We start from the raw sequence: 25,963 nt of genomic DNA, 5'->3' as shown, positions 1-25,963 counted from the left end.
TGGAGTTCCAGACTGGAGGTCACTATGTCCATGGTACAGGTGAGAAAGGGCTGTGACTTGCAACTCACAACATCTCAGGGATGAAATAGGGGCTCACATTCTGAATGGGCCCACTTCTCCCTCCTCTGCCTCCACCTGGTCCAGCCCCCATCCTCACTGGCCTGGACCAGTCCCCTCTGGGCCCCCAGCTTCCACCCTTGCTCCCCAGTCTGCCCTCCCCGCCCCAGCCAGGGGTAGCCCATGAACACCTGAGTCAGGCCCTGCCCCTCCTCTGCCCACAGCTCTCCATGGTCCCACCTCCCTGGGGGTAAAAGCCCAAGTCCTCCCTGAGACCCACAAGGTCCTGCATGAACTGCTCCATCCCCTCCCGGTCCTCACCACCCTCTCTCCTCCTCACTCACTCTGCCCATCCTTGCTGTTCATGCAACAACGCAGGCACGGTCCTGCCCCAGGGCCTTTGCACTGCCTGTTTCCTCTGCCCAGAAGATTTAACCCTTCCTTCCCAAGCTCTTTCTCCAGGTCTTGGCTCTAATGCCACCTCCTCAGAGAGGCCTTCCTGGTCACCTGGGCCAAAGTTCTTCCTCCTGAGGCACCCCCATCACCATGCATGCCCAGTTTATTTCTTCTGAAGTCTCCTCAGTTTCTGAAATTATCTTGCCTCCTCATTTGATGATTCATTCACCACTCCCTTCCTTCCGCCTCGACCTGCGATTGAAAAGAGAGCAGGGGATGGTTCACATCTGTCTTCGCGCCCACTGCACCCCAGTGTCTGGGACAATCCTGGCACACACTAGGAGCTCAATAAATATTGGTCAACTGCAAAACTGGCCTGTTAACTGCAGCTGACTCTAGCCTTAGTGACCCGAAACCGACTGTTTGGGAATTCCCTGGGAATTCGGCGTTTTCACTGCCGTGGCCCAGGTTCGTTCCCCGGTTGGGGAGATAAGATCCTGCAAGCCACGCCAGAGCGGCCAAAAAGAAAAGAAAAGAAACTGTCTGTTTCCACAACCCCACCCGGAGAATCCAATCTCCCCAAGTTTCATGTCATGGCAGGGAAGCCGGAAGCAGACCTTCGACAAAATCTGAGTCAGCGACTAAAATAGTAAGTGGTGCGTGACAGTCTGGGTGACTCACACCAGGCCCGCCCTTTGGGGTGGCTGGTGGAGGAGGAAAGGACATGCTAAGTCAGTGTTCAAATCACGATGTTGGGCGAGAGGAGGCCTGCAGCTTCCTGGCTCACCTGGCCCACGTACGCCCTTCCTGGGCTGGCTTTCATTCCCTCCCTTGGAAATCCGACTACTTCACTGCAATCTCTCCACTTCCGATCTGTGTGACTTTGGGGACCAGAATTCACCTCTCTCTGCCTCGGTTTTCCCCATCTGTAAAATGGGGAGCAGCAACAGGAGCTTCTACCGTGTGTGGGGGGGTCATTTTTGAGGATTAGAAGACGTTTAGATGGGACTTCCCTGGTGGTCCAGTGGTTAAGACTGCGCTTCCACTGCAGGAGGCGCGGGTTCGATTCCCTGGTCGGGGAGATCCCTGGTCAGGGAGATTCCGCATACCGTGTAGTGAGTCCAAAAATTTAAAAAGGTTTAGATTTAAAGCCTCCAAGATGGATAAATTGTGAGTGCTCAACAAATATTAATTCTATTCTTATTCTCAAAAGGTCTGAGACCCTGAAAAAGATTAATCCCCTTCATACCGGGCACAAAGTTAATGAGCACTTACACTGTCCCTGGTATTTCACTGTTATCTCACACGATCTGCTGATGACCTTGGAACAATGGCCTCATAAACCCATTTCTCAGATAAGAAAGCAGAGGCTCAGAGAGGTGAAGGCACTTGCTGAAGATTACACAGTGTGATCAGAGCCCAGCATTGGTGGGAGCATCAAAGCAGACCCCCGCTTCCCCCAAAAAGGGCTGCAACAGAAACAGCTAAATGTACTCACAATGTCTTTTCTGTCCACCTTCTCTGGCATTAGAACCAACACTTCTGGCAAAGCACGTGACCCATCAGAAGACTACATTTCACAGCTTCCCCTGCAGCCGGAGATGGACCATATGACTATATCCTGACCAATGAAATGAAAGCAAACATGCACAACTTTTGGTTCCTGTCCCTTTTATGGCAATAGCAGCCACATTTTTATCCTGACAAATGGCCAGGCAGAGGTCTCCCAGAGGACAATGGTGCTGTCAAAGCATTCAATAAATATTTATTACAATTAAAACACCATACCCATACCCCCAACCCATTCCCCACCACCACGGTCCAGAGAGAGGGAGGGATTGACTGAGAATTTGTAAACACATCCAATTCTGGCTACCTCGAGGGCCAGAAAGTCATGGGGTCAATTTTCCCGGCAGTGTCCTGAAAGTAGCAAATGACCCCATGTTCCACTGACCCCTGGTGATGGGGAATCAAGGCCGAGGCCATCAGGTCCAGTCACTTGGTCATTTCGTTTCTGGCGTCTTGTCCTCGGGCGCCTGCGTCCCTCTCTGGTTCCACATGTGGTTGTTGAGTCCCAGTTGTACCATCTGTGCATGATGTATGATGAGGGGCTGCAGGCCAGGGTTCTGAGAGTGCCCGGGTGAAGTCTGTGGGAAGTCCGGGGGCTGCGGGAAGGCCTGGGGCTGCGGGAAAGCCACTGAGGGCTGCGGGAAGGCCGGTGGGGGCATGCCCGCCAGCCAAGGAGGGAGGGGCGGCGGCTGATGGCCCGCCCAGGTGGGAAAGGGTGGTGGTGGGGCTCCGAGGGGCCCCGGTCCCCCAAAGGGCACCTGAAGCACAGAAGGCGGTTGAGTCCCAAATGGCATGTAGCTCTCAAAAGCTACCTGGAGCTTCTCCATCTGCTTCTGGTAGGACAGGTAGTTATGGAGGCAAGCTGAGTGCGCGGCACCCCACGCCGCTGCCTGCTGCCGCTCACCCTCCAGGTGTTGGCTCTTCTCCTGCAGGGCCCGGACATCCTGTTCCTTTCTCCACTTGGCCTTGCGGGCCCGCAGCTTCTGGGACTTGAAGGTGTTGGCCACCTTCCTGGCGAAGATCGGGGAGTGCTCGTCCAGCCACACCAGGCCGGTGAGCAGGCTGGACGTTCTGGGGCTGAGCTGGGTCTGGGAACTCTCCAGGGGCAGGAAGGGGATCACGCAATCCTGCCACCCGTGCCGCGTGAGGCTGCTCATCAGAGACTGGTTCGCCTGGTGCTGGCTCAGCCGGCAGTCGAAGTTGGAGGTGAGCAACAGGATGGTGAAGGCCGAGTGGTCTAAGGCGTCCTGCAGGCAGTGCAGCTCGCCGCGCCCTGGCACCTGGAAATCTTCGCAGAAGGTGGCGCCGTCGCTCACGCCCAGGGCCTCCAGCCTCTCGCGCACGCGCAGCGCGATGTGCTCGTCCGCGCCAGCGTGCAGCACCACAAAGTTATAGAACTTCTGCTCCTGCGACTCCAGCTCAGGAGGAGGGGGCCCCGGCTTTGAGATGGTAGGGTGAACCTTAGGAGGAGTCGATGGAGACGAAGAGGGAGGGGACGTTTTGGGGGCCGATGGAGTCGGTGGGCGTGGCTGAGCCGCCGGGTAAGTGGTGTCTTCCTCTGAAAGTTGGATTGGCGTCTGATCCGCGACAGGGCAGGCGTTTCTGGAAGGCGAGGGGAGAGATTTGGGAGCTGCTGGCACATCCGTGCACTCCACCGAGTAGTGACTGCTGGTTTTCGGAGCTTCCGGGGGGTCGTGCAGGCTGGCGGGGCATGCATCTGCGGCCACCTCGGGAAGCCTGGGGGCTGGGCTGTTTGGCCGCACCAGGGACCTGGCAGCCTCCACTGATGGGGGCCAGGTCATCTCCTCGGGCTCCTGGCAGCCCATAGGGGCAGGCTCGGGCACCGGGCTGGCCCGGGGCTTGTCACACAGCTTGCTGGGCCCGTGGGGGCTGTGGTGACTGCTGAGGAGGGCCACGGTGGGCGACTGGCTAATTTCCAAGTTGCTGGCCAGAGAGGCTGGGCTGCCGGTGGATCTCAGGGAATGCCCTCTGCTCCAGTCCAAAAAGTCCTCGATGGGCCGTGGATCGCTGCGGGTCCCAGAGGGTGATGCCGAGGACGGCAGGAGGCACCCCAGATCGGAGTGGAGAGTTTGGATGGCCCCCAGGTCCCTAAGGACGTCCCATCCGCACCGGTCTCGGGCCTCTTCCTGGAGCTCCCCCAGCTGGGGGTCGTCCCTGGACCTGAAAGCACGGACGGCTGCCCGGTAGGCCTCCTCCCGCATTGGCGCTGGACACAGCCTCTCCTCGGCAAGAAGGTGGTACACCCTGGCAACAGTCCGGGACACGTCTGGGGGCTCCTCTGGGGCCTCAGTGCTGTCCACACCAGCCCACTGGCGGGCCACCAGCTTCGCCACAGCGTCCGCCTTCAGCGCCTCCAGGGAGATCCTGGCCTCGGTCTCCTGGCCCAGCTTTAGGAGCACCATGGCATGCAGGAGGTCCGCCCCACGGCAGCCTGGCCGCAGGGTCTTCAGCTTGTGCTTAAGATACAAGAGCTTATCCTGACCCGCCGCACCTAGAATGTCAAAGGCGCCAGAAAGCGACGGCCCTGTGCTGGCCATGGGCGCAGGTGGGTGTGGCCTCCGGCAGCGGGAGAAGCACTGGGTGATGGAGTCATGTTCCACACGCTGCCCCCCTGCGCTGCAGGCCCGGTGTCCCTACCTGCTCACGGGTACTAGGTCCCCTGGGGGCTGCAGAGCAGACCTGTGAAGCAGAAAGACATGGTTATCACCAGAAAGGGGGCTCTGGGAGGCGGCCCAGACAACGCACCCCCCCCATGCCTTCAAAACCCACCAGACCTATCACCAGACCTTGACCTTGGGCAAGACTTCTTACCTCCCCCACCTTCCCTCTCCTCCTCTGCAAGAGGACAGCAGAGGCACCTGCCTGGTGTCACCCAGCGGGTAGCTGCTGCTATTTTCCCCATTCACAGAGGAAGAAGGTGAGCCAGAGAAGTGAAGTCATTTGCCCCAAGTCACACAGCCGGTGACAGATCTGGGATTTGTTTGTTTGTTTGTTTTGTCCAAAAGGCATGCGGGATCTTAGTTCCCCAACCAGGGATCAAAACTGCACCCCCTGCAGTGGAAGCATGGAGTCCTAACCACTGGACCACCAGGGAATTCCCAGAGCTGGGATTTGAGCCCAAGCTATCTGACTCTAGAGGCTGAGGCTATGTGCATAACTACAAGACTATACTGCCTATTAGGATGATAATAAGCCCACTTATGGGATTGTTTCAGGGAGCTGAGTTGCGTTAACGTATGGAAAGCTCTGAGCCCAATGACTGGAAGTCACTCAGGAAGGGTCAGCCTCCTAGATAGCCCCCAGTGACCCCACATCCTGGTATTCAAGCCTTGGGTGGTCCTTCCAATGTTGTCCCAGAGTTCTGTGAGATCGATAGAATATGGCAGAAGTGATAGGGTGTCATCTGTGACATTAGGTTATAAAAGACACTGGCTTCCTTCTTAGTCACTCTCTCTGTCACTCTCTCGGGGGTAAACAATGATGTGAGTGGCCCTATGGAAAGGCCCACCAGGGGAGGAACTGAGGCTTCCCACCTCCAGCCACATGGGGGCGCCAATCTCAGACTCCAGCCCCAGTTAAGCCTTCAGATGAGGCAACCCCAGCAGACAGCCTAACTGCAGCCTCATCAGAGACCTAGAGCCAGAGCCGCCCAGCTCATCTGCCACCAGATTCCTGATATTCAGAAACTATATGAGATAATAAATATTTGTTGTTTTGAAGCCACGAAGTTCTGGGGTAATTTGTTCCACAGCAATAGCTAACTGATACAGGTTGCATTATTACTATGATGAGTTAACCATGACCAAGGGCCAGATCTATGCCTAACACTGCTGCTAAGCCCTTTGGAGGCTCTTTCCTCTTCTCTCCATTTCTTGAAAAATGCCAAGCTGGTTCCCACTTCAGGACCTTTGCATGCACTGTTCCCTCTGCTTGGAGCACCTTACCCCAGACCTTTGCCTGGGTGACCTGAAGCTCATCCTTAGCCCCCAGGTACAATGGTGCAGCCTCAGGGAGCCCTCCATGACCACCCCGGTTCTCTATCCCAGTCTGTCTCTCCATGTCCCCCCACAACAGAATTGGCCACTGGGTGACCTTTTCCTGTGTGTTAAACCTTCCACATCTGTCTGCCTCCCAGTCACCACGGGCATCAAAGGGTGAGGGTTTGTGGAACCACACAACAGGTACCTAACAAATACTTGTTGAATGAATGAATCAATGTATGAATGGGGCCAGCAATATTTCCTTCCAATACTGTTGATAAGAAAACAGGCACAGGGCTTCTCTGGTAGCACAGTGGTTAAGAATCCGCCTGCCAATGCAGGGGACATGGGTTCGAGCCCTGGTCCAGGAAGATCCCACATGCCGTGGGGCAACTAAGCCTGTGCGCCACAACTATGAGCCTGACCTCTAGAGCCCATGAGCCACAACTACTGAGCCTGTGTGCCACACCTACTGAAGCCCGCGCGCCTAGAGCCTGTGCTCTGCAACAAGAGAAGCCACCACAATGAGAAGCCCGCGCACCACAATGAAGAGTAGCCCCTGCTCGCCACAACTAGTGAAAGCCCGCGTGCAGGAACAAAGACCCAACACAGCCAAAAATAACTAACTAAATTAAAACAAACAAACAAAAAAACCCAATCCCTTAAAAAAATAAAATAATATAAACTCAAAATGGTTAAAGACCTAAATGTAAGGCCGCACACTATAAAACTCTTAGAGGAAAACACAGGCAGAACACTCTTTGACATAAATTGCAGCAAGATCTTTTTTGACCCACTTCCTAGAGTAATGAAAATAAAAAAATAAATAAAAATATGGGACCTAATTAAACTCAAAAGCTTTTGCACAGCAAAGGAAACCATAAACAAAACGAAAAGACAGCCCACAGAATAGGAGAAAATATTTGCAAACGAAGCAACCCACAAGGGATTAATCTCCAAAATATACAAACAGCTCATGCAGCTCAATAACAAAAAAAACAATCCAATCAAAAATATGGGCAGAAGATCTAAATAGACATTTCTCCAAAGAAAACATACAGATGGCCAAAAAGCACATGAAAAGATGTTCAACATCACTAATTACTAGAGAAATGCAAATCAAAACTACAATGAAGTATCACCTCACACCAGTCAGAATGGCCATCATCAAAAAATCTACAAACAGGGGCTTCCCTGGTGGCGCAGTGGTTGAGAGTCTGCCTGCGATGCAGGGGACGCGGGTTTGTGCCCCAGTCCGGGAGGATCCCACATGCCACGGAGCGGCTGGGCCTGTGAGCCATGGCCGCTGAGCCTGCACGTCTGGAGCCTGTGCTCCACAATAGGAGAGGCCGCAGCAGTGAGAGGCCCGCGTAACACACACACACACACACACACAAAAATCTACAAACAGTAAATGCTGGAGAAGGTGTGGAGAAGAAGGGAACCCCCCTACACTGTTGGTGGGAATGTAAACTGGTGTAGCCACTATGGAGAACAGTATGGACGTTCCTTAAAAACTAAAAAGAGAGCTACCATGTGATCCAGCAATTCCACTCCTGAGCATATACCTGGAGAAAACCATAATTTGAAAAGACACATGCACCCCAATATTCATTGCAGCACTGCTTACAATAGCCAGGACATGGAAGCAACCTAAATGTCCATCAACAGAGGAATGGATAAAGATGTGGTACATATATATATAATGGACTATTACTCAGCCATAAAAAAGAATGAAATAATGCCATTTGCAGCAACATGGATGGACCCAGAGATTGTCATACTGAGTGAAGTAAGTCAGACATAGAAGGATAAATACCATATCATATCACTTATACATGGAATCTAAAAAAATGGTACAAATGAACTTATTTACAAAACAGAAATAGAGTTACAGATGTAGAAAACAATCTTATGGTTATCAGGGGGGAAAGGCGGGGAGGGATAAATTGGGATACTGGGATTGACATATACACACTATTATATATAAAATAGGTAACTAATCAGGACCTACTGTATAGCACAGGGAACTCTACTCAATACGTTGTAATGACCTATATGGGGAAAGAGTCTTAAAAAGAGTGGATATATGTATATGTATAACTGATTCACTTTGCTGTACAGCAGAAAGTAACACAATATTGTAAATCAAGTATACTCCAATAAAAATTTAGAAGAAAGAAAGAAAACACACACAGAGAAAAGGTCTTTCCCAAGGACGCAGAACAAAGACACTATGGAGAGTGTCCCAAACCCCCAAATTTAAATCCCCAGGCGCTCAATTTACGTCACATTCAGACTTGGAAAAAGCATAGCCTCATGTCCAGTCCAGGGGGCCGAGAACACTTTCTCTGCCCCTCAGCTAGGCCTACTGCCTGAAACCCGCTGGTGCCCACGTTGGGACCTGCCCCACCTCCGAGCCAAGAACAGTGCATCTGCACCAGGGACAACTCTATCCCCTCAGGGGACACATGGTGACATCTGGGGACATTTCTGTTGTCACGACTGCATGGAAAAGTGCTCCTGGCATTGAGTGGGTGGTGGCCAGGATGCAGCTCAACATCCCACAGTGCCCAGGACAGCCCTTCAAGAGAATGACCGAGCCCCAGATGTTGCTAAGCGCTGACGTTGAGGATGCCTGGTCTAGATGAAGAGCTGATTCATCCATCAACCCCCTTTGCTGATAAATCACAGACGTCACTGTATAAATGACTCAGCTTTTTTTTTTTTTTTTAAATTCATTCTGAGCGGATGTCAAATGGCCCAGGACCAAGGTCGATGGTTCCAGAGGTGTGACAGGGATGTGACCGAGCAGAGTGAGCAGAAGAGAAGTGGCCGAGAAGTGTCAGAGAGAGAGAGGCGGGGCGGGGGTGTTGGTGCAGGGCCGGGGGAGAAAGGACACAAGGAGAGGAGCGGCTGTCTGGCTGTTTCGAAATTGAAAGCGGCCTGACATATTGAAATGCTGATAGGGACGGGGAAATAGCAGAGACCCTAAAATGGAGCTGACTTCCTAGTATGGGGAGACAAATGATCGGCGGATACATAGTGAAATTCATGATATATCACAGTATAAATGCCGCGGAGAAACGAGGGAAGGAGAGTCATAAACTCCAAGAATGGGGGGGAGGGGTGCAGTTTTTTTTTTGTTTTGTTTTGTTTTGTTTATTTGGTTGTGCCGGGTCTTAGTTACGGCACGTGGGCTCCTCAGTTGTGGCACGCGAACTTCCAGTTGTGGCATGCATGTGGGATCTAGTTCCCTGACCAGGGATGGAACCCCAGGCCCCCTGCACTGGGAGTGTGTAGTCCCAGCCACTGTGCCACCAGGGAAGTCCCTGTGTGCAGTTTTAAACAACATAGTTTAGGAAGGTCTTGATGAGAAGAGAGATTTCGACAGGACATAAACATGGGGAGAGAGTGGGGACATCTGAAGGAAGAGAGATCCAGGCAGAGGAAACAGCCCATGCAAAGGCCCTGGGGCAGGACCATGCCTGGTGTGTTGGAGGAACAGCGAGAAGGCCTGTGTGTCTGGAGCAGAGTGAGTGAGGGGGAGAGAGGGAGGAAGGGAGGGCAGGGAGGGGACGGGGCAGGTCGTGCAGGAACTTGTGGGCCTGAGTAGGGGGAAAGAGGGGCACTTGGGCTTTTACCTGAAAACCTAGAACCACCTCGACCTGTCTAAATGCCATGGTCTTGCCTCATGTGTGTTGCCGAGAAGGAAAATGGGCTCAGTGGGACCACATCTGCTAACTTTTCAAGAGGAGCCAGAAACTCAGATTTTCAGGAATCTGCTCAGTTGTGTCAAGTTAGCAATCGATTCAAATATTTTAAAGAGACCTTGTGAGCCTAAAAGAAAAAAAAAAAAAAAAAAGCAAGCCAATGTGCCATCCGCAGAGTAAAAACTCTGAACATATTTGTTGCAAATAATAAATAAAGTGTGTGAAGAGGTGAAAGTTATACATACACAGCATTCATTCATTCATTCAAGAAGTAATTTTCCAGCATCTGCCATGTATTGGACACTGAATGTATCAGGACAGAGAGAAGAATAAAACAGGAATACTCTTCCCTCTTGGAGCTGACAGTCCTCCCCCAAAAAGAAGGAAGATAATTATTGCTTAAGTGCTTCCTTAGCTCCTGAATTATTTTTCCATAAAGAAAGACTAAATATGAGCCATATATTACGGCAGAGAAGAGTTCCTTTTTTCTTTTCATAAACTTTTTTGCTTCTTTCAAAAACAAATATCAATATATGGCAACTTACGGCAACAAAGTGGATATATGTATATATAATATTACAACCTAGTATATCATATCTCTTAATTGCCCCACTGGCCTTCCTGCTATCCTTCAAACTTGCCAGGCACAGTCCTGCCTCAGGGCCTTTGCACTGGCTGCTCCTTCTGCCTGGAACACTGTTTCCCCCATGTATCCCCACAGCTCACTCCCTACCTTCCTTCAAATTTTTGGTCAAGCCTGCCCTGATGACACTGTGCACAACTCCCTAGGAAGGGGTCACAAAGTATGGCCCATGGGCTGTTTTAGTAAATAAAGTTTTCTTGGAACACAGACATGCTCACTCATTTACACAGGATCCATGGCTGCTTTGAGGCTACAGTGGCAGAGCTGAGTAGCTGCAACAGACACCATGTAGCCCATAAAGATGAAAATATTCACTCTCTGGTCCTTTCCAGAGAAAAGTTTGCCAACAACTGGGCTACGAAACAGGCATATGATTTTTTCCCCCCATTCCATAGAGGGGCAAACTTAGATTGCACAGCTAACGATGGGCAGAACAGCCCCATGGCACCAATGTTTGTAACCCTAAGACCAGATGCCTGTCTCTCCAGCCCATGTAATTATTACGGGGGATAACTGGCTGTTATTGGTTGAACTAGGTTCCCCCCTCACCAAGTTCAGATGTTAAAACCCTAACCCCCAGGACCTCAAGATGTGACTACATTTGGAGATGTGGTCTTTACAGAGGTAATCAAGTTAAAATGAGGTCATAAGGATGGAGTCCTAATCCAATAAGACTGGTGTCCTTATAAGAAGAGGAGACTAGGACACAGACACCCACAGAGGGAGGATCATGTGAGGACACAGGGAGAAGACAGCTGTCTGCAAGCCAAGGAGAGAGGCCTCAGAAGGAACCAACCCTGCCGACACTTTGATCTTGGACTTCCAGCCTCCAGACTGTCAGGCGATAAATTTCTGGTTTTTAAGCCCCCCAGCCTGTGGGACTTTGTTATGGAAGCCCCAGCTCCATGTGGCTACTGAGTACTGGAAATGTGGCTACAGCTACCAGGGAGAAAGTAAATATTAAATTTTATTCATATTTAGTTCATTAAAATGGAAAAACTGGGGCAGTGTAAAAAAAAATGTTCTCCAATTAAACCCAACTTTGGGGACTTCCCTGGTGGCACAGTGGATAAGTCTCCACGCTCCCAATGCAGGAGGCCCAGGTTTGATCCCTGATCAGGGAACTAGATCCCACATGCATGCCGCAACTAAGAGTTCGCATGCCGCAACTAAGGAGCCCGCCTTCCACAACTAAGACCCGGTGTAACCAAATAAATAAATAAATAGATATTTAAAAAAATAATTATCAAGGCTTTACCGTGTGTAAAATACAATGCATTTATATAATTGTATGTGTTAAAAAATAAATTCTGTATGTACTATTATCTCCTCTTTTAAAAAAAATGACCCAACTTTGTTTTCGTAGGATCAGATTTCACTTAAAATGTTAAAAATGTAGCATCTGAATTGAGATCTGAAAAAATACACACCAGATCTTGAAGAATTAGTCGAGAAAAGGTATGTAAATGCCACAACTGGATTGGAAGCCAAGCTGCCTGGCCCTAGAACCCACTGAGCCTGTGGTCTCCAAAGTGTATCGTCAGAGATTCCAGCTTACATGGAGCTGGTTATATGGCCTGAGAAACAGACTTATCTAGTTTTAATTGAAACAGCCCCTGAAATGAGCTCATGGTCAGACTACTGGAAGAAAGTGGAGGACAGACGTTGTTGCCATAATGCAGGCACAAGTGAGCAGTAAGAGAAAGGCAAAGTGGGGCTTCCCTGGAGGCACAGCTGTTCAGAATCCACCTGCCAATGCAGGGGACACAGGTTCGAGCCCTGTTCCGGGAAGACCCCACATGCCGTGGAGCAACTAAGCCCATGCACCACAACTACTGAGCCTGCACTCTAGAGCCCATGAGCCTAGAGCCCGTGCTCCGCAACAAGAGAAGCCACCGCAGTGAGAAGCCCATGCACTGCAACAAAGAGTAGCCCCCACTCGCCGCAACTAGAGAAAGCCCGCGCAGCAACGAAGACCCAACGCAGCCAAACAATAAATAATAAAAATAAAATAAATTAATTTTTTTTTAAAAAAGAGAAAGGCAAAGTGTATAGTTTCTCCTATCTCTGATGTGAGCTTGCTGTCGGCAACAAAATGGGATAAAAACGATGACGATCAGGTGGGACCACAAGTCAGCCAAAACTTACTGAAATATCAAAACTCCTTGAAGTATCAGATATCTCCCTCTACAGCAATGACCCTCAGATCAACTGTTCTTTCCACCTGTCAGTGGCTCCTGGGAACAGCTGCATGTATAGTAACTTAAAAAGAAAAAAATCAGGGCCTCCCTGGTGGCGCAGTGGTTAAGAGTCCGCCTGCCGATGCAGGGGATACGGGTTCGTGCCCCGGTCTGGGAGGATCACATATGCCGCGGAGCGGCTGGGCCCGTGAGCCATGGCCGCTGGGCCTGCGCGTCTGGAGCCTGTGCTCCGCAACGGGAGGGGCCACAACAGTGAGAGGCCCGCATACAGCAAAAAAGAAAAAAAAAAAAAAAAAAGAAAAAAATCACTGGGAACTCTACTCAGTACTCTGTAATGACCCATATGGGAACAGAATCTGAAAAAAGAGTGGATATATGTATATGTATAACTGACTCACTTTGCTGTACAGCAGAAACTAACACAACATTGTAAATCAACTATACTCCAATAAAAATTAATTAAAAAAAAAGATAGATGGACCTAGAGACTGTCATACAGAGTGAGGTAAGTCAGAGAGACAAAGACACATGTATATTAACACATATATGTGGAATCTAGAAAAAATGATACAGATGAACCTATTTGCAAAGCAGAAATAGAGACACAGGTGTAGAGAATAAACGTATGGCCACCAAGGGGGGCAGGGCAGGTGGGATAAATTGGGAGATTGGGACTGACATATATACACTACTGTGTATAAAATAGATAACTAAGGGGACTTCCCTGGTGGTCCAGTGGTTAAGACTCCATGCTCCTACTGCAGGGGGCCCGGGTTCAATCCCTGGTCAGGGAACTAAGATCCCGCATGCCACGCGTTCCAGCCAAAAAAAAAAAAAGTTAAAAAAAAAAAACGTAAGTAATGAGAACCTACTGTATAGCACAGGGAACTCTACTCAATGCTCTGTGATGACCTAAACGGGAAGGAAATCCAAAAAGGAGGGGGTATATGTATATGTAGAGCTGATTCACTTTGCTGCACAGCAGAAACTAACATAACATTGTAAAGCAACTATACTCCAATAAAAAAAAGAGAGAAAATCAATCACGTGGTGACATGCACCCTCCAGTTTTTAACGAATAAAGGGCACACCTGATAAAGTGTGAAGGACGGGGCATGAATGGGGCCAGACATTAAGTTCTGCATCACGCACTGTTCACTCTGAAAATTCAAGTTCAGTACTTAGGATCTGTGTCCTATTCTGAATTCAGGTTCTAGGTCAATAAAATGTTAAAAGGAAGAAAAGTTCACCAACTCCTGCAACTACACCACGGGCAGCAGTGTGAGAAGAAAATTTGAATTAGCTGCCAACGCTGAACAGAGGAGGTGCTGTGTGAAACTCTGGTGTTCTGGGTTCTCTTGGAATCCAGACGGTCAGCAAGAACAGAGTGGCAGCTGCCCTTGTCCTGCCCTTGGTCACAGCCTGCCCCCTTTATGGGACACCCACCCAAAATGAGTCAGCTCCAGGGCAAGAGAGCAGTGGGTGGGAGCATGCGCTTGGGGTTCAAATCTCAGCCGTATGGCTTCCCAGCTGTGACCTTGGACAGGCCACAAGCACATTGGTGCCTCAGTCTCCTCCTTTGTGGACTGGGTACGAGGATGAGCTCTTCCTGCGAGGACCGCCATAGGTCGAATAAGTTAATCCGTGTAGAAATGGCACAGAGCAGTGCCTAGCACACCCTCGGTGCGCCGTGAGCCTTACGGTACCTGACAGCTGTCTGCCCCCAGCAGCACCCGAGCTGGAGGCCCCCGCAGCAGAGGCTCAGGGCTGGGCTTGTGGAAAAGCTCACAGCCAGACTCAGAATCAGCCAAGCAGGGACTTCCGTGGTGGTCCAGTGGATAAGACTGTACACTCCCGGGGAATTCCCAGGTGGTGCAGTGGTTAAGAATCCGCCTGCCGATGCAGGGGACACGGGTTCGAGCCCTGGTCCGGGAAGAACCCACATACCGCAGAGCAACTCAGCCTATATACCGAGAGCCCGTGCTCTGCAACAAAAGAAGCCACCGCAATAAGAAACCCGCGCACCGCAACAAAGAGTAGCCCCTGCTCACCGCAACTAGAGAAAGCCCACGTGCAGCAACAAAGACCCAATGCAGCCATAAACAAACAAACAAACAAACAAACAAACAAACAAATTAAAAACGCTCCCAATGCAGGGGGCCCGGGTTCTATCCCTGGTCAGGGAACTAGATCCGCTTGCCGCAACTAAAGATCCTGCGTGCCGCAGCTGAGACCCACCGCAGCCATGTAAATAAATATTAAAAGAAAAAAAGAATCAGCCAGGCAGGCCCTCCCCTGCCTGCACTCCTGGCAAATTGCCTAAAGTCACACTGTGTTTCTCCTCCATCTCCTGGCCCGCCAGCCTGAGCCCCGACGCAGCGCCCCCTCCCCAGACACTGTGCCCTGGCATGTCCCCCGTCCACTCCATCTGCCCTGCCCAGCAGCCACCCCAACCTTCCAGAAACCTGGCTTTCATTCTACCCAACTTCCACAGCCTCCAGGGCAAAGTCCACTCTGCACCTGATAGTGGGTGCTCGGGACAGCGGGGTGGGGGTGGGGGAGCACCCACCGGGGTGAGGGACCCGGCTCTGCCACCTGCCAGCTGGTGGAGCCTGTTTTCTCAGCCTCAGTTTCCTCGTGTGTAAAACCAGCAGGAGAGTGGCCCTCGTCCTGAGCGAGAGTTCAGAATAACAATGTAAGAATCTGTACAAATCAGAAATAAATACTGGCAGAATTTCTTTTTTCTCTTCTTTTTTATTTGTTCACCAAATCTGGAATTTGCCTACCCTCTCCTCTCCTGTCTACACTCTTGAGCAATCTCTTCACACACAGAGAGAATATTAATTGAGCACCTACTGTGTGCCAAGAGCTATTGTAGGTGCTGCTGCAGACCTCCGGCCATCTTGGAGCTCACAGTCTAGTTGGGGGAGACCCGGGATGAATGAGAAAGTAGTTCATTGCAGAGAACGGAAAGAGCCATCAAGAAAATGAGCCAGGGTGGGGGAGGAAGGCAAGGACTGGGGGAAAGGCTGCCGAGAACTGGAGATCAAGGGAGACCTTTGGGAGGAAGTGACACACGGGAGCTGAGACCTGAAGGAGGTGAGGGAGCAACTCAGGTGCAGATCTGGGGGAAGAGAGTTTCAGGAAGTGGGCACAGCATGTGCAAAGGTCCTGGGGTGGGACTGGACCTGATGTGTTGGAGGAACAGCGAGGAGGCCCACGTGTCTGGAGCAGAGTGAGCGAGGGGGAGAGAGGGAGGAGGGGAGGGCAGGTCGGGGATGGGGCAGGTCGGGCAGGGCCTTGTGAGAAGGAGGAGGGAGCCCTGGGGAGCTGCATGCAGAGCTGGGAGGGGACCTAACTCAGGTGCTCACAGGTGCCCTCTGGCTACTTCAGTGAGGGCAGATTTGGGGGTAGGGTGGTGAGGGCAGGAGAGAGGGTGGGAAGGAGACATGGATGGAGGTGACCACTGGCTCAAGCAAGCAATGATGGGATCCAGACCAGGTGGTGATCTCCAGGAAGGATCTCTGGAGACCAGCACACAGTAGGTATACTTACATAAATAAATAAGTATACCTTATAAATAAATACCTATTGGCTGAATAAATCAGTGAGTGGACAGAGCAGTGCCTGGCACACAGTAGGCACCCAATAAATGTTTTCTGCTTGAATCCTTCCTCCCCAAGAAGACAGCCTAATCGGCTCCTACCAGGACTGGCACATAGTAGGGGCACACTTCACTCCTTTTGGCTAATTAAGAAATGTTCCAGGGGACTTCCCTGGTGGTCCAGTGGCTAAGACTCCACGCTACCAACGCAGGGGGCCCAGGTTCCATCCCTGGTCAGGGAACTAGATCCCACATGCATGCCACAACTAACAGTTCTCATACCACAGCTAAAGATCCCGCACGCTGCAACGAAGATTCTACGTGCTGCAACTAAGACTCGGGGCAGCCAAATAAATATTTTTTAATAAATAAGTGTTTGGGCTTCCCTGGTGGCACAGTGGTTGAGAGTCCGCCTGCTGATGCAGGGGACACGGGTTCGTGCCCCGTTCCACGAAGATCCCACATGCCGCAGAGCGGCTGGGCCTGTGAGCCATGGCCGCTGAGCCTGCACGTCCGGAGCCTGTGCTCTGCAACGGGAGAGGCCACAACAGTGAGAGGCCCACGTACCGCAAAAAAAAAAAAAAAAAAAAAAGTGTTTACTGAGCACCTACTATGTGCCGGGCACTGTGCAAAGCAAAGGACAACACTGCGAGTTAAGACTATTTTGACTGCCTGTTTACCAGTAGAAAAGGGAGGCACAGAAAGGTGACTTGCCCAGGATCACACAGGTAGAAAGTAAAGGGGCAGTAATGTAAACCAGGCAGCGTGGCTGCAGGGCCCCTGCCTTTATTCACTGAGCACCTATTATGTGCAGTACCCCTCCCATGCCTGGATCTGAGGAATCCTCAAGCCTGGCCAAGGTACCGGACAGCTGCCCTCTGCATTTGGCACACATTACTGTGACAGATCACACTTTTGCTTCCTGTGGCTCCATGAGGACACTATTTGGCCCCTACTGTGTGCCCAGGGTACTGAACAGTGTCTCCTGGCATGCAGCAGTTGCTCCATAAAAGTTTGTTGAAGAATGAATGAATGGCCCTTATTCGGAGGAGAACACAGAGGCCCAGGCAGGTTCTGCAGCCTGGGGCACCTACCAACCCTCCCCCAAACTCTGGAATCCAGACCTCAGCCTGCCTGGGTCACACTGTGGTGTCCCCTCCCCCAAACCCCTGCCTCAGCCGCAAGGAGAGGAAAGGAACACAGGTACCCTGAAGAAGTCCTGGGCTCAGCCAAGTGGTGCCAGCGGCCTGGGCAGACTTGGATCGACTCCTGGGCAGGTACCAACCAACCCCGTTCCCCACGGGAAGGGGTGGGGAACGGGGGGTTGGAGACTCCCCGAGACCTATCTCAGCTGATGGATGGGACCCGCTGAGGGAAGCGCGCTTCCCCAGTGGGAGGGGGGGTCACGGAAGCCCCTGGATAAAATGGGGATTCGGGACCCTGGAGGAGCTGGGGGAGCGGCAGTGGGGGATGGCGATCACCGGGCAGGAAGAACCGGGGCTGGGGCAGAGAGAGCGCCCAGTTTGGGGAAGAAATCAGAAACGCGGAGGAGAAAAGCAGTATTGGAAGGTAGTACGTCATGTTGGGGTGGATTCGGGGTGTTGGGGAAGAGTTGGGGGGAGGACTTGGGCCAGGGAGGGGAGTTGGAGCATTGGGGGGCGGGGGGCACTGAACACGCGACGCAAGGACGTCCAAAGCTCCCAGTGCGGGTCAGCTGGCTTCGAACCCTGGCGAGGGGCGCGGGGCGCGGGCAGCCGGGCCCCCTGTAGGCCTGCGGGGGTCCCCTGCCCCTCCCCAGCCGGCCCTCGCCCCTTCCTCACCTACCAGGGATCGCGGGGGCGGCTGGCCGCGCCGCTCGTGTCCTCGGGGCTGGGACTGGTGGCCGGACGGCCTAGCGGCGTGCCCGCGGATGGCAGAGAGCGAAGGGCACGCCGGTGGCTCCAGGCGCACGGCCTCCGACCGCCCCTTCCGCGTCCGGAGGGGAGGGAGGAAGGGGGTGAGATCACGCTTTCCCAGCGGGACCGGGAAAGTCCCTGAGACGCCCCGAGCGACGCCCTCTGTCCCTCCGCCGGCTGCCACTTAGGGGACGTTTGGGCACCTCCGGGGTGGCCGGGCGCTGGGGACCACAACGGGGGTCAAGGGTTACAACAGCCCTCGCGAGCCCACCGTCTAGTGAGAAAGAACCACAGCGTTTAAATTAGTTCATCTCAATTAGTAATTAATGTTTTCCAGGACACCGAACAGAGGGGATGGGATAATTGGGGGGGACGGGGGGGAAATCATGGCCACCCTGGAGGGATTTGGGGACGCCCATGTGGTTGGAAAAGGGACAGCAAGATGGCATACCTTTTTGGCCGCGCAGTGCAGCTCGCTGGGATCTTATTTCCCCCACCAGGGATTGAACTCCGGCCCTCCGCAATGAAAGCGCAGAGTCCTAACCACTGGACCGCGAGGAAATTCCCAAGATGGCATATCTTGAAGATGCAAACATGAAGTTTTAAAATTCACAGGGAGCAGAACTAACTAAAGCCTGTAACTAAGAAATAAATAAATAAATATATATATATATATAAAATAAAATTCAGGGGCTTCCCTGGTGGTGCAGTGGTTGAGAGTCCGCCTGCCGATGTAGGGGACACGGGTTCGTGCCCCGTTCCACGAAGATCCCACATGCTGTGGAGCGGCTGGGCCCGTGAGCCATGGCCGCTGAGCCTGCGCATCCAGAGCCTGTGCTCTGCAACGGGAGAGGCCACAAAAGTGAGAGGCCCGCATACCGCAAAAATAAAATAAAATAAATAAATAAATAAAATAAAATTCACAGGGGTCCTGAACCCAGGGCTTACATATCTATTGGGCAGAGTTAAATCACGGTGCTCAGAGCCCGTCATACTTCTGGGACCCACGAAAATGTTTTCATTTCTCTTAAAATCAGAAAGGAAAAAAAAAAAAAGAACAGAAAATGAATATAATCCAGCCTAAATTATATGTGTCTTTATACCAACACAGTTGTAAAATGTAATTTAATTTTTTTTTTTTAGTGGAGGAAGAGGCCCACAAAAGCTATAAATAATATACCTTTGGTTGGGCCACTTTGTCACCCAGAACCTCTGGTCAAAATAGCATTTGCTATAGAAAACAAACTTCTTGTTACCAAAGGGGAAGGGGGTGGGGGGAGGGATAAATGAGGAGTCTGGGATTAACAGATATACACTACTATATATAAAATAGATAACCAGGTCTTCCCTGGTGGTCCAGTTGCTGAGTCCGTGCTCCCAATGCAGGGGACCCCGCCCAGTTCGATCCCTGGTCTGGGAATTAGATCCCACATGCTGCAATGAAAGATCCTGCCCGCAGTGACGAAGATCCCGTGTGCCGCAACTAAGATCTGGAGGAGCAAAATAAATAAATATTTTTAAAAATAATAAAACAGATAACCAACAAGGTCCAACTGTACAGCACAGGGAACTATATTCAATATCCTGTAATAATCTATAATGGAAAAGAATCTGAAAAAAAATATATATATATAAAACTGAATCAGTTTGCTGTACACCTGAAACTAACATGACATAGTAAATCAACGATACTTCAATTAAAAAAAATACCTTTTGTTAGATGCATCAAGCCCAATATAGGAAGTTACAGGGAAGTCCATTATGTTGAAATATACTTATAAAAAATTTCTTTAGGGGCTTCCCTGGTGGCGCAGTGGTTGAGAGTCTGCCTGCCGATGCAGGCGACACGGGTTCGTGCCCTAGTCCGGGAAGATCCCACATGCTGTGGAGCAGCTGGGCCCATGAGCCATGGCCACTGGGCCTGCGCGTCCGGAGCCTGTGCTCCGCAATGGGTGAGGCCACGGCAGTGAGAGGCCCGCGTACCGCAAAAAAAAAAAAAAATTCTTTAACAACAACTTAGTGATCCATCCTTGGATGAATGGGGTCCACCCACACAGTGGAATATTATTCGATGTTAAAAAGGAAAGAGAGCTTCCCTGGTGGCGCAGTGGTTGAGAGTCCGCCTGCCGATGCAGGAGACACGGGTTCGTGCCCCGGTCCGGGAAGATCCCACATGCCGCGGAGCGGCTGGGCCCGTGAGCCATGGCCGCTGAGCCTGCACGTCCGGAGCCTGTGCTCTGCAACGGGAGAGGCCACAACGGTGAGAGGCCCGCATACCGAAAAAAAAAAAAAGGAAGGAAATTCTGACACAGGCTACAAGGTGAATAAACCTTGAAGACATTGTGCTCAGTGAGATAAGCCAGAGAGGGAGGGACAAACAGTGTGATTCCACTCACAGGAGGTCCCTAGGGAGGTCAGATTCATAGAAACAGAAAGGAGGTGGTGGGTGCCACCAGTTCGGAAGAGGGAGACTGTTTCACGGGGACAGTTTCAGTTTGGGAAGATGAGAAAATTCTGGAGACGGATGGTGGGGATGGTTGCACAGCAATGTGAATGTGTTTAGTGCCACTGAGCTGTGCACCTAAAAAGGGTTAAAAGGTGGTACTTCCCTGGTGGTCCAGTGGTTAAGACTCCTACTTCCACCACAGGGGATATGGGTTCAATTCCTGGCCGGGGAACTAAGATCCCATATGCCACACTGTGCAGTCAAAATCAAAAAAAAAAAAAAAGGTTAAAAGGTAAATTTCATGTTTAGTATATTTATTTTACCACCACAAAATATTGTTTTCAAATACTTGCAAGACAGTCACTTCAAAAAGACTTTTGAAATAGAGCTATACCGAAACAAACAAACAGGCTTAGGGTTCTACCTCTGTGTGTATCACCACATTAACTAACAAAATCTAATCCCCACAGTGATTTTTCAGCAATAACAAGGGTCAGCGGTATTTTGAGCCACCTGCAGCAGTGTGAGCTGACATGGAAATGCCTGTGGTTTTCTACCAGAAACAAAGCCACAAGTCCTTCATTCATAATTGAGGAAATGGCAAATATCAGTTGAGTCAGTGCAAATAAAGATGTGAGGGTGTTTTCCCCTCGATTCACTGGGCAACCTGAATTTTATCATCAGCTCTTGCAAATGGTGCATGGATTCCAGGCCAAAGTTCACTGAAAGGTTCTTGGCAGGGAAATGCAAATGGTAGTTATCAGGACGCTAAGTCCCCCACCCCTGCCCTGTCCTCCCACCTCAGTGCCTCATTTAGTGCCTGTCGCCTGTGAGGGAGAAATTTTCTTGAACGCCTACTGTGTGCCAAGCATGTCTAGGTTCTGGGGATACATCGGGGTGGGGATGGGGGAAGAAGTGGTCCCTGCCTTTAGGGCCTCCTGAGCTGGAGGCGGAGCAGGCATGAAACCCATCTTCCCATATGCCTCTCCACCCCACAACCATCACCAATTTTTGGAGCGTCCATCAGGTGCCTGTTCCCAGGCCAAACACATCTTGGTAGTCATCTGATCAATGTCTTTTATTTATTTATTTATTTTTTGGTTGCGCTCTGTGGCATGTGGGATCTTTAGTTCCCCGACCCGGGATTGAACCCGTGCCCCCTGCAGTGGAATTGTGGAGTCTTAACCACAGGACCGCCAGGGAAATCCTTATCCATGTCTTAAAACAACTGTTCCTGGTAGGTTTGACCGTGCCCATTTTATAGGTGGGAAAACTGAGGCTCAGAGACGGTAACACGGCTGGAACATCCGAGGTTTCCACGGGAAGCCATGGGCTGCAGACGGATAAATTTGACCACCTGCAGACAGGTGTGGTTGTGCACCTCCCTTCATTTAAAGAAAAAAGAAGGTCCTGGTTGAGGTCCACATTCCTACTCCCACTTGGAGGCCCATTCGTTCCGTTTTCCGCTTTTGCACACACGTTTACACGCATCCATGAATGTGATATTTAGTATCCTTTGGTCTGGCTTTGCTTTTTATTCAAATTGGCCAGAAGTCAGCAAACTTTTTTCTGTAAAGGACCAGCTAGTAAAATATTGTCGGTCTTAGGCACCATAGTGTCTTTATTACAACTACCTATGCTGCCGCTGTAGCCCCAAAGCAGTCACAGGTGATACCTCAGTAAATGGGTGTCAGCTGTGTGTCAATAAAACTTTATTTACAAAACCAGGTGTCAGGGACTTCCTTCATGGCGCAGTGGTTAAGAATCCGCCCGCCAATGCAGGTTTGATCCGTAGGGATTCCACATGCTATGGAACAGCTACGCTGGTGCGTCACACACAACTACTGAAACCCGCGCACCTAGAGCCCGTGCTCCGAAACAAGAGACGCCACCGCAATGAGAAGCCTGCACACCGCAACGAAGAGTAGCCCCCGCTCTAGAGAAAGCTGGCGCACAGCAACAAAGACCCAAGGCAGCCAAAAAAAAAAAAAACAAAACAGGGATTCCTTGGTGGCGCCGTGGTTGAGAGTCCACCTGCCGATGCAGGGGACACGGGTTCGTGCCCCAGTCCGGGAGGATCCCACGTGCCGCGGAGCGGCTGGGCCCGTGAGCCATGGCCACTGAGCCTGCACGTCCGGAGCCTGTGCTCCGCAATGGGAGAGGCCACAACAGTGAGAGGCCCGCGTACCGCAAAAAAAAAAAAAAAAAAAAAAAAAAAACAACCAGGCCGCAGGCCAGACAGTGGCTGTGGTTTGCTGGGATGGTATCAATACTTAGCTTTATTCTTTTGAAGATGTCTCCAACATTTTTCTAAGCCAATATATGTAGCCCGACCTTGTTCTTTTTTTCCTTTTTTTGGCTGTGCCACGCGGCTTGCAGGATCCTAGTTCCCTGACCGGGGATCGAACCTGTGCCTCCTGCAGTGGAAGCATGGAGTCTTAACCACTGGACCTCCAGGGAAGTCCCCCAACCTTGTTCTTTTTAAGTGTATTATGGTCTCACTAAGCATTGCCATATCACAGTTTGTTGAGTCCCCTATCATTGGACATGCTGGTTCCTGCCACTCTTCCCCCCAGGCAGGCATTAACACCTTATAAGTTGGTGGTTATGAACAGTGGGGGGAAGGGGTGAGGGGGAGGGCAGTCTGAGTGCTGGGCTCAAATCTTATTCTGACACTTGCCATGAGGTGGGGCCACAGGGGGGCCCGCTGAACCCTGCCTCAGTTTCCCTCTCTTGTAACACAGCGATCATTACAGCACCTGCCTCTTGGGGTTGATAAAAAGGATTAGGTGATGGGACTTCCCTGGCGGTGCAGTGGTTAAGACTCTGTGCTTCCACTGCAGGGGGCATGGGTTCCATCCCTAATCCGGGAACTAAGATCCTGCATGCCTTGGGGCCAAAAAAAAAAAGGATCCTGAGATCACAGGATCCCTGTGACTCCGTTGACAGGGTTTCTCTAGGGTGGCTGCAGAGAAAGGGAACTTCTAGGACTTTTCAGACATGGAGTACATTCTCACTCTTACTAAACACCGCCAGATATTGTGCAAAACAGTGTCCCTGTTTGCACTCCCCCCCGGAAGTGAACAAGAGGGCTCATTTCCCCCACCGCCACCTCATGCTACTTTCTCTGTCTTAATTTGTGTTGACGTGTAATTCATAGGCACCAAAGTCTATAAAGCTTAAAGGGACAGACAGCTCAGTGGTTTTTTGGGGTATGTACACACTCCTTGTAGCCAACTCCCTGATTGAGATATAGAGGTCATTTCCATCCCCTAGAAGTCCGCAAGGGCCCCTTCTCCATCCCTACCCACTGGGAAACCACCCTTCTGGTTTCTCACATAGTTTGGGTTTTTTTCTTTATTAATTGAATTATTTATTTTTGCTGCGTTGGGTCTTCGTCGCTGTGCACAGGCTTTCTCTAGTTGCGGCGAGCGGGGGCTACTCTCTGTTGCATCGCAGTGCAAGCGGTTCTCGTTGTGGTGGCTTCTCTTGTTGCGGAGCACGGGATCTAGGCCAGGGGGCCTCACTAGTTGTGGCGCATGAGCTTAGTTGCTCCGCAGCATGTGGGATCTTCCCGGACCAGGGCTTGAACCCATGTCCCCTGCCACATTGGCAGGCAGATTCTTAACTACTGCACCATCAGGGAAGTCCCATAGTTTAGTTTTGATTTTGAAACTTCATCAAAAGAGAGGGGCTTCCCTGGTGGCACAGTGGTGGAGAGTCCGCCTGCCGATGCAGGGGACACGGGTTCGTGCCCCAGTCCGGGAAGATCCCACATGCCGCGGAAAGGCCGGGCCCGTGAGCCATGGCCGCTGAGCCTGCACGTCCGGAGCCTGTGCTCCGCAACGGGAGAGGCCACAACAGTGAGAGGCCCGCGTACCGCAAAAAAAAAAAAAAGAGAGAGAGAGAGAATCAGTATGTGGATGTGTTTGTGTCTGCCTCCTCTCACTCAGCATCATGCTTGTGAGTTTCAGTCACGTTGCTGTGAATATCAGTAATTCACCCTTGTTCACATCTTCTATGGACTGGGAGAAATAGTTAAGTCTAAGCAGTAAGATGTAACAGGAAGAAGTCCGGTACAGTGGTCTCAAAACAGGTTGGCAAGCTATTCCTATAACGGGTTAGATAGTAAATATTTTCAGCTTTGCGGGATACAGGAGGTCTGTGTTGTGTATCTTTGTTTGCTTTAAAACCCTCTTAGCTTGTTAGCCATGCCAACAAACAAACAAACAACTCTTTGGGTACTTTTGGCCCTCAGGCTATAGTTTGCAGACTTTTAGTCTAAATCATTTTACCACAGTGCCTGACACACAGCAAGTATCTATCACTAAGTGTCGACAGGCAGGTTTTCTGTGGCACCTAATTTTGAATTTGTCATTGCATGTTCTTTTTCATACTATTTCCCCCAAATGTTTAACCTTTTGTTTGTTTTAAGATGTAATTGACATACAACATAGCATTAGTCTTAGGTGTACAATATAATGATTTGATATATGTATTCAATATATATCTGTGAAATGACCACAATAAGTCTAGTTAACATCCATCATCTCACATAGTTACAAATATTTCTTTTCTTGAAATGAGAACTTTTAAGACCTACCCTCTTAGCAACTTTCAAGTACACAATGCAGGGACTTCCCTGGTGGCGCAGTGGTTAAGAATCTGCCTGCTGATGCAGGGAACACAGGTTCGAGCTCTGGTACGGGAAGATCCCACATGCCGCAGAGCAACTAAGCCCGTGCGCCACAACTACTGAGCCTGTGCTCTAGAGCCCGCGAGCCACAACTACCGAGCCCGCCTGCTGTGACTACTGAAGCCTGCATGCCTAGAGCCCCATGCTCCACAATGAGAAGCCACCACAACGAGAAGCCCGAGCACCGCAAGGAAGAGTAGCCCCCGTTCGCCGCGGCTAGAGAAAGCCCGTGCGCATCAACGAAGACCCAATGTGACCAAAAATAAATAAATAAAATTTAAAAAAATTAGCAAATACACAATGCAATATTGTTAACTGCAGTCACCAAGCTGTACTTTATAACCCCAGACTCGTTCATCTTTTTCTAAAAATAATTTATTATTTATTTATTTTTGGCTGCACCAGGTCTTAGTCGCAGCGTGCGGACTTCTTAGTTGTGGCATGCAAACTCTTAGTTGCGGTATGCATGTGGGATCTTAGTTCCCGACCAGGGATCGAACTTGTGCCCCCAGCATTGGAAGCACGGAGTCTTAACCACTGGACCGCTGGGGAAGTCCCCCAGCCTCCCTCTTAAAAGGACCCTCGTGATGATGTTTAGGGTCCACCCAGATAATCCAGGACCATCTCCCCGTCTCCAGATCCTTAACTGAATGCCATCTGCAAAATCTCCTTTGCAACGTGAGGGAATGTAGTCACAGGGCCCAGGGATCAGGTCGTGGACATCTTTGGGGGTCGGCCTGCC

At 50.8% G+C, this 25,963-nt stretch overlaps 1 protein-coding gene across 3 annotated transcripts; it reads right to left on the bottom strand.

The window, feature by feature from the left end:
• Positions 1–385: 385 nt before the first annotated feature.
• TICAM1 (TIR domain containing adaptor molecule 1) lies at positions 386–18,139 on the bottom strand. Of its 3 annotated transcripts, none has more exons than XR_009531425.1 (3): positions 18,005–18,139; positions 1,952–4,722; positions 386–705 (listed from the first exon to the last, which is right to left on the bottom strand). XR_009531425.1 is itself a non-coding variant. In XM_060092352.1 (2 exons), the coding sequence occupies exon 2, from the start codon at positions 4,578–4,580 to the stop codon at positions 2,457–2,459; it is 2,124 nt and encodes a 707-aa protein (XP_059948335.1). In that variant the 5' UTR covers positions 4,581–4,722; positions 18,009–18,139; the 3' UTR covers positions 1,928–2,456. The 3 variants fall into 3 exon arrangements, 1 of the variants encoding a protein (XP_059948335.1); XR_009531424.1 differs by having other exon boundaries at positions 18,009–18,139; XM_060092352.1 differs by lacking the exon at positions 386–705 and having other exon boundaries at positions 1,928–4,722; positions 18,009–18,139.
• Between the last annotated feature and the right edge of the window lie 7,824 nt (positions 18,140–25,963).

This window comes from Mesoplodon densirostris, chromosome 3 (assembly GCF_025265405.1).
Source record: "Mesoplodon densirostris isolate mMesDen1 chromosome 3, mMesDen1 primary haplotype, whole genome shotgun sequence".
In the NCBI taxonomy this organism is placed as follows: Eukaryota; Metazoa; Chordata; class Mammalia; order Artiodactyla; family Ziphiidae; genus Mesoplodon; species Mesoplodon densirostris.
This window is presented reverse-complemented; position numbering and strand designations above follow the sequence as displayed.